Source organism: Arvicola amphibius, chromosome 12 (genome assembly GCF_903992535.2).
Source record: "Arvicola amphibius chromosome 12, mArvAmp1.2, whole genome shotgun sequence".
NCBI lineage: Eukaryota > Metazoa > Chordata > Mammalia > Rodentia > Cricetidae > Arvicola > Arvicola amphibius.
In genome coordinates this window covers 119,950,608-119,959,369 of record NC_052058.2, presented here as the reverse complement: position 1 = coordinate 119,959,369, position 8,762 = coordinate 119,950,608, and the positions used below count along the sequence as shown (strand labels likewise).

The following is an 8,762-nucleotide window of genomic DNA, read 5'->3' as shown; positions in this document are numbered from 1 at the left end:
ACTGAAGCAGCAAGCACAGGCCCTCTGCATATGTTTTAAAAATTTCAGTTTAGTATTTTTATAGAACTCCTGAGTGTGTGCATGATTCTTGTGTCTTCTCTTGGGTTCTTTTCCTTCTGTTGGTTTGGCTTGTCCAACTTTTGGTGACAGTTTTAGCTTATTGATAGAGGACTCTTATTTTATTTTATATTTTGTTGTTATCTATTGGAAGCCTGTTCTTTTCTAATGAAAAAGAAAGGGAGTGGATTGGATCTGGATGGGAGAGGAGGTGGGGAGGAACTGAGCAGAATAGAGGGAGCAGTAACCGTAATCATGATATACTCTATAAGAAAGAATCTATTTCCAATAGACACTCCCTCCCCCAAAAAACCCCAAACTAACTAACTAACCAACCAACCAAACAAACAAAAAACAGAATCACTTTAAGAATTAACATATATTCTTTAAAATATACAAGTAAAATTCAAGTATGTAATAAAGTCAGAATTTTCTCCCCACTGCCGAGGCAACATAAAGCAACAAAATTAATAATAAACACTGCATTTTCTTCTTGTCACACCTTATGAATATGACCCCATTTTACAGAGAAGGAAGAGAGGTCACATGAGGAAAGGCAGCTTCTGTGGGAATAACACTAAATCTGGACTTGAACCCAGGAATCCTGTGACCTTCATTCCTTCTAAGATTCCCTCCTGCCCCTTCTTAACCCTTGGTTTAGAAAGCCACTGATATCAGATTCTGCCCCTAACATATGCTGTCCTCAGCCATGCCTTTCCGGGACTCCAGGCAGTGCTGGGACAGCTGGTGCAAGGAGTGTCAGCACTTGCGGATCTTGATCTCGGTGTAATCAGACTTGATGGTCTCCGTGTTCTGAGGCTGCCTGGGCTTCAGGTTTTGGAAGGAAAGGGAGGCGTAGTGGAGCTCAGGCTCATCCGCTAGAGTGTCTAGGACTGTGGCAAAAGGTGGTTGATCTTTCTGTTTTTGTGAACCTGATGCATTCAGGTGACCCTGGAACCCGATTATAGAAGGGCAGTCAAGACTTTGCAGATGGCATCAAAAATCACCAAAGGCACTTGGGGCTTAGCTGTGCGTTTGTTCATTTATCTACTTCCCATGCATTTCCTGAGTGTTCACTCCATGCTTTCACTCATTCACCTTAACTTCATGACGTGTGAACGTGAATATGAATATGCGTCTACACCCCTTCTCTACGTTCCCCCAGGATATACCTATGTGCACACACAACAGCATCCACAGCACTTGTGATCAGTCCCAGGACCCTGCACATAGTAAGCAAGGACTCTAACAACATGCTGCATCTCATCCCCAGCTAATTCTAATTAGCTCTCTGAGTCCTCACAACCCCCTCCTTTCCCATTTTATGGATATAAACATAGTCTGGTTCAGGCTAAGTAACTCACAAAAGAGCATCAGATTGTCACAAACAAACGAAGGAAAAGCCAGCAATTGTATGCCAGCAATTGTCTGCCAGCAATCCTATGACTTGGGAGACTGTAGAAGGAAGTGTGTCTGGGACAAGTTCTGGCTCCACAGTGAGTTCCAGAACAGCCTGGGCTACACAGAAACCCCAAATCATAAATAAGTAAAATTTAAAAAATAAAATGAAACCTTAATCTAATTGTAATCTGGTGGGCAGAAGCAGGAAGTTACAGCAAGCTCTCAAAAAGCTAGGATTAGACCCATCCTGCTCTGGTGGGGCTCACAGTATGTGGAGGGAGCAGGGAAGTCTGAGACTACAAGAGGCAGGTCTGCCTGCCAGAGCTGACACGTGCAAGGTGATTGAGGCTCCATCCACGGAGGGGTCAGAAAGCACCTGCGCGGGGAGTTGGGACTTCATTCTTTAGGTCTCGATGTTGACTATAGTGCTAGCCACATGTAGCATGTGTAATGTGAGGGAGTTAGGGTAGATGTGTGGGAGAACAGAGTAGACACTGGATCTGAGAGACTGAGGACCCCAAATTAAGAATGTGAATGTATCATTAGTAATTTTTTCATTTGGTTATTGACAACAAACTAGAATCACAGTCATTTTGATGTGATGTATGGAATGGAATTTGACGTGTTTCTGCGTTTTATGTGACTAATGAGTATTTTATGTTATGCGTGTGATCAACAGTCTGTTTCTTTATTTTTGTTTTTTATCATGAAGTTAAATCTCTAGGTAGCCCAGACTCTCCTGGAACTCTCCATGCAGCCCAAGCTGGCCTCAAGTTTTCATTTTTTTTTCCTTATGCTTCTCAAGAGTCAGGAATATAGGCAAGTGCCATCGAGCCCAACCTCCTGCTGTCTCTCTTCGACTCTGTCTCTTTTCCTCGCCTACTCCCTTCTCCCGGGGGTAGAACCTAGTGTCTCACACATGCTTGAAAACTACAACAGAGCTACATGCAAGAGCCTCACTGTTAAATTCTGGGCGGGCACTCCAACTCTGAGCCACACCCCCATCCCGGGTGGTTCTAACCCTTAGTCACAAACTGAGCCGGCACTGGTAGGTTCTACGCAGGCGCCACAGCCCGTTTCTTACTGGTGGATACCAGGCAAGTTCTCCACTGTCGAGCCCCATTCCTAGCTCTCTCTTCTCACTTTTGATTTTATTTGTGTCTCATAATTCCTGGTAGGACCTCAACTCTCTAGGGCCTTGCACTCCCCATACCCCTACCTCAGCCTCCTGAATGCTGAGGTCTGCCCACCATGCCCAGCCTGGTATTCTAGTTCTGTTTAATGACACACGTTTGGACTGTTAGGATCAAGCAGAACTCAGCCGCTGTGTTTGGAATTCCTTTCTGAAAGTTAAGTCTGGGCTGATGAAGACAGCACTGAGGCCCAGGGAAAGGCTGTGAAGACTTGACAGGAAGTAGCTATGTGGGGAGAGCTTTGCTGACAGCAGTAACAGGCAGTCCTGTGTAAATAGAGCAGGAGATAGAGGTGGGGACAAATCCAGGTCTCCAGCCTGCCGATGCAGAAGAAAAGCTGGATGCTGGGGGGACATTTGGGGAAACACAAGCTCAGTTTGAATACCTGGGTAGGGTATCTCACCAAAATGCCAGACGAAATCATGCTTGAGACAGGGCTCCCAGCAGGAGGATTGCCTTCGATGCTTGCTACTTTCAGGGCTGATTTCTTTTGGAGAAGCTTCACTCTGGATAAAGAGATTACTTTGTTTTCTGATGGAAGGAGTTTCAGACCAGGGTAGACCAGGCACAGGGGCTACAAATGGGGCTGCTCTGTGAAGCCAAAGCAGCAGGTGCCTTCTGCTAACCCTGACCCTGGCTGAGTCTTCGTGGTTCTTTAAGCAGAGGTCTTACCAAATGGGGCCACCACTCACATGAAGAAGACGAGGCAGAGGCAGACAGCCATGAGACCAGCTCCTCCCACGGCCCCTTGGACCACTCCTATACTGGGTTCTGGTTTGTCTGTTAACAAGAAAGGCCTGGGTGATGGAAAGTTTTCCTCTCAAGCGGTCATCTCAGCAGCCAACTTTCTGCAGCCCATTATTTATAAGAATGTCCACTGCCACTCTGGTCTAGGTCCATTCTTCCCCATGGGTGTATGCGTGTACAGCTTCCTATCCCCAGACCTCCTACCAACCCAACAGAGAGGAAACCGTGGAACACTAGCCCCGTTTAAGCCGAGTCAGCCCTAATTTGTTCACCCAGACGTCTTGTACAACCCAGACATTACCCTTGGTGACCTCTTGACTTGGCAGCAGCAACACAGTGGCACTCTGAACCTCATTGTCGTTCCAAGCCTCACAACGGAGTCTGTGACCAGCGCTGAACTCCTTGCTGAGGATCAGAGAGCTGTTGGCCCATGGTCCTGTGGAGCTGGAGGTGACCTGGAAAGAGGCATTGCTGCTGTTCCCCTCCAGCAGTCCCTCCCCCAGCCACCAGCACAGGGAGGGGGCGGGCCAGGCTCTGCAGGAGCAGCTGCAGTAGAGAGCCTCAGCCTCCCAGGAGCAGGAGGGTGCCAGCAGCTGTAGAAGGCCTGGAGAGTGGAACACAAAGAGAGGCATCACAGGGGCTTTCCAAGTTTTGTTGCAATGCCCCACCCCCATCATCTTCCAACTCACTCCTTATGATGAGGCTCACAGAGGCCACCTGAGCACCTAGACTGTTCTGAGCTCGACAGGTATAGTTTCCATGGTCCTCCAACTCCACCCTCGGCAGCCGCAGTTCCTCATTGGAGAGCTGGATGTGCCTCTGGGTCTGTTGCTCCCAGCTCAGCGTGGCAGGGGGGTTGCTGTCGGCAGCACAGACCAGGCGCAGGGACTCACCCTCTTGGATATGCAGAGATGAGCCACTGTGCAGGATTTCAGGTTCTGAGGAGGCAGAGAGGAGGCTTGAGCCCAGTCACAGGGGGCTTTTGCCTTTCTTTCTCCTCCCTTTACCACACCTGTCTTCTCTTCTGCTGGCTGATGGCCTCACACCGTAAAGAGTGCATAGACAGTATCTCTTAGAGGTGTGAGACCATCAGAGCTACTCTGGGTTCCACTCTTCTCTGCCAACTTAGATGCCTTACTTGCCCTGGAGAGTTTGTCCTTCTGTCTCTCACGGCATCTCACTAAGGCCTGCCTAACTCCACGTGTCCTGGGAGCTCACAGTCCCAGTAGTAGGTGCCTAAGGCAGGCATGGCACAGCACGTGGTGGTTTTTATAGTGGATCTGTCTCCAAAGCTCAGGGATATTCTCAGGGCAAGAAGGTCTTCCAGGAGGAGGAAAGCTGAGGGAGAATGTGAAGGACAGTGGGGCTGTCCAGGGACAATGCTATAGTGAGACAAAATCACCCTCCGCTAACTGTAGGGCACTGAAAAGTCCCTTCACCTACCAAACAGATGACTTTGGAAGCTATCACAGACAACTTATTGTTATTATTTGGAAATTATTAGTTATAATTTGGAAATTATCACAATAGAATTTATTGTTGTTATTATTATTTTTGTGAGAGAGGGTCTCATTTACCTCAGGCAGCTTCAAACTTATGGAGATGAGGGTCACTTGGGATTTTTGAGCCTCCTGCTTCCACCTCTCAAGTGCTGGGTTTGCGGGAGTGCAATTACCATGTGCAGCTTGTGCAGTGCTGGGGATTCCAGCCGAGGCTTCCTGCCTGCTAGGGTAGCACTCTACCAACGGAGGCACAGCCTCAGCACAGAAGTAACACCACAAAAGAGACTCGGTTTCTTGAGAGGATAAAGGGACTTCATCTGTGGCACGAGGGAGGGTGGGGTGCTGGTTAAGGAGAGACACCGTTCCTGAGATATGCATAAGACAAAGTCCATGCTGTGCAAATTGGCAGCATGTGTACAAGATACAAATGACCCTTCGTAATGGAATTTTCTACCTCAGGAAGTAATTTTATAGACAGGTCACATGAATAAAGGGTTTTCATGTAAGTCACTTATTGAATAAAAGACAAGGAACGCCAGTTTTCTGTCAAGAGAAAAGAGGGTAAATGTGCTATCATATCATTAGAAAACCATGGAGTTACTAATATGTGTGAACAAGAAGGTCTCTAAGAAAACTATGTCTAAGGGGAAAAAGTTAATTCAGTCACTTGCCATTGATTGACACATGTATTGTGCCCGGGTAGGCTTGACCACGAAGGCACCGTAAAGATAATTAAAAATTAAGTTTATATGAAGAAGCAAGAGGTGAGACTTTAGACAACCTCAAATATCAGGGCATGCAGGCTTTTTTTTTTTTTTTTTTTTAACGCCAGAGGGTGTCTGCACATGGGTTACACTGTGAACAGGGAACAGAACTCAGAAATACAGAGACCAGAATTCAGGAAGGTGTAGATTACATGCTTCAGATTGGGGGTTTGATGGCCAAGGGCAGGAAATGGGAAGAGAGTGAACTCAGAGCAGAATGAGGAAGTTAGCAGTTTCCTGTAGACTAGCCAGGGCAGGGTCTGTTGTCTCTTTTTGCAACTAAGTGTCTGGGGTGGGTATCAGTTGCTTTGCTTCCACAATCCCTAGCCTTGACTTTTGCCAGGAGTTAGTTTCTTTAGAAACTTCATTAACAAAGGGTGTAGAGTGCAGCTCAGTGCTTTAGTTCCATCCTATATAAGTAAGTAAATAATAAAGAAGAAATTGATAAAGTTGTAGTGTGTGAAGATGTATGTTTCTCCTCCTACCCCAGGGCCTCAGTGTGTGTGTGTGTGGGGGGGAGTGTGTGTGGGGGTGTGTTTAATGTGCATACAAGACTACCTGTGTATGGTCAACCGAAACAGAATATTAGACACTAAGAGCTATTACTATTAATTTTTTATATGGGCAGAATTATATTGCACTAAAATTCATATATATTGGAGCCCCAACCACCAATATATCATAGAGGTAACTGGGAGGTAATTAAGGTAGATGAGATCGTAGAATAGATGTGTCAATGGTAGAATTAATGGGGCTGTAATAAGACAGCAGAGTGCTTGTGTGGTCTGTTTCTGCTGTCCGGTAAAGAGAAGACCACCTATAGCACAGGCAGGATTCCCTCACCAGGAACCAGGCAGACAGATGAGCGCCTGGAGCTGGGGCTCCCGCCTGGAGCTGGGGCTCCCGCCTGGAGCTGGGACTCCTGGCCTTCAAAGGTAAGGAGCCTGTTTCTGCTATGGAAGTCACTCCCTCTATCATGTTACAGGTGGAGGCAGAAGAAGATACATCTCACACTAACGTTGACAAAATCACCTCACAGAGAGGAAGGGAGCTGGGAATGGGGAAGGAGGGCAGGCTGGGGATGAGACACAGCCTTGGCACTGGAGAGAGACCACCATCTGTGCCTTGGCACTGGAGACTACCATCTGTGCCTTGGCACTGGAGAGAGACTACCATCTGTGCCTTGGCACTGGAGACTACCATCTGTGCCTTGGCACTGGAGACTACCATCTGTGTCTTGGCACTGGAGACTACCATCTCTGTCTTGAGAAGCCATGGGCATCTCAGGGAGAGTGCAATGTGTGGGTGAGGTGAGAGGGGATACCGTATCACCCCCTTCTCCACCATGAACCTCTTCCTGCCTGAGCTCCAAAACATCTGCTCGTCTCTGGGGGCAGTAGTTCCTGCACCCACCCAAGGGAGGAGAAATTTCGCCCTACCTGTGTTCTCTCCCCAGGACGCCCTGATGGTCAGCTTCTGTGGAGCATCTGGGCAGACAGATATGGTTGTTCTCTTTTCAGAGAGGAGGTGGTTGCTGGTATTTCACCCCCGTGCTCTTTTCTTCTCCCACACTCCTAGCTTTCAGGACCCATCACCCAGTTATACCCACTCCATCCTGCACCCTAATATCCCATCCCCCCAAACCCTGGTTTCCTGGCTTGGCACTCACAGGTGACACTGAGCTGTTCAGTCCTCTCCACAGTAACACCAACAGCAGGGAAGGTCACCTGACAGGTGATGTTAGTACCGTGGTCCTGGGGCCCGGGCGTGAGCTTCAGCTCTGAGGAGAGGGTGGTCCTAGTGCCCAGGGAGGTGAGGGCAGATGACATCCAGGAGAAGATGGGGGGTGTTCCCCTCTCACAAGCCCAGGGCAGAGAACAGATCATTTGGGTGGAAGTGCCAGACACCAGGGTAGGCATAATTTGGAAGTTAGGAGTTTCAGTCAGAGCTGGACAGAGAGAGGTTGGGACACAAGACAGTCAGCTTCGTTATTTGGTCTGAGGACACCCAGAGCTTTGGGACAAGGACCCCCACACATGCCCTCATCACATACCTATCACATGCACAAAGAGCTTCTGTTCTTTAAAACTGTACTTCATGCTTCCAGTCCCTTCCACTCTGAAGAAGTACTCTCGTGTGTCACTTCTCCTCGCGTCTCTGATCTCCAGGGAGCAGTTATAGGTATCTGGGCCCCCCACAAGATGGAATCGACCTTGAGCTTCCTTCTGAACTGATCGATTTGGGTCATTTGTAGCCACTGGAGAGTCTTTGTTTATAATGGCCCCCTCCTGGAACCAGTAGCCAAAGACAGAACTACTGGAAGGGGGGAAAGTGGCTTGGCAGGACACATAGATGCACAGACCCTCCTGTACTGTTACCGAACTGGCCACCGAGAGTTTATAATCCGCCATCTCAACCAGGGATCCTGCAAATAAATGAGAGTTATCTCGGTCCTGTTCCACCAGCCCTATAGCTGTCCCTACTCACCTGCCCAGAGCAGACACAGAAACAGGAGCCACAGCATCACACAGTGGAAGATTCTGGGCTCTTCTAGGTGGCCGGAGAAAGGAGGTTTGGTCAGTTTGAGGCGGGTCCTTGAGGAGAGAATGACAGGCTTCGATGTCACAGGACTGAGACAACGTCCTCCTGAAAGTCCAGGAATGAGGAAAGAGAGCAACCGACCACAGAGAAGGAACTTTCCTCCCGTAGGTTATCAGAGCTCTTGGAGAGCAAGCACTTCCACTTTTCACGTGGGGTATCGCGGGAGTCACAGTCAGCAAGAAAGACACACCCTCTGCTCCTGAACCCTATCTGTAGCATTTGTTTCTCATTAGTCTGATGGTCAGGGACAAGGCTTAGCAGGTAAAAGCACTTGCCACTAAGCCTGATGACCTAAGTGTAGTCCCCAGGACCCACATTGTGGAAGGAATGAACTGGCTCTCATAAGTTGTCCTTTGCCCCCACTTATGCATGGTGGCACACTCATACCATAGTGAGCACACACACACACACACACACACACACACACACACACACACATTAAAAAATAAATGCAATCAAGTTTTTTTTTTTAATGTATGAAGAGACAATAGGGACAC

At 48.2% G+C, this 8,762-nt stretch overlaps 1 protein-coding gene across 1 annotated transcript; it reads right to left on the bottom strand.

The window, feature by feature from the left end:
• Nucleotides 1-816: 816 nt before the first annotated feature.
• On the bottom strand, nucleotides 817-8,188 carry LOC119802727 (sialic acid-binding Ig-like lectin 5). Its single transcript, XM_038313820.1, has 9 exons — nucleotides 8,152-8,188; nucleotides 7,718-8,089; nucleotides 7,334-7,612; nucleotides 7,104-7,151; nucleotides 4,088-4,336; nucleotides 3,700-4,002; nucleotides 3,344-3,431; nucleotides 3,037-3,157; nucleotides 817-1,008 (listed from the first exon to the last, which is right to left on the bottom strand). Exons 1-9 carry the CDS (start codon nucleotides 8,186-8,188, stop codon nucleotides 817-819), a joined length of 1,689 nt encoding a protein of 562 aa, XP_038169748.1.
• Nucleotides 8,189-8,762: the final 574 nt, after the last annotated feature.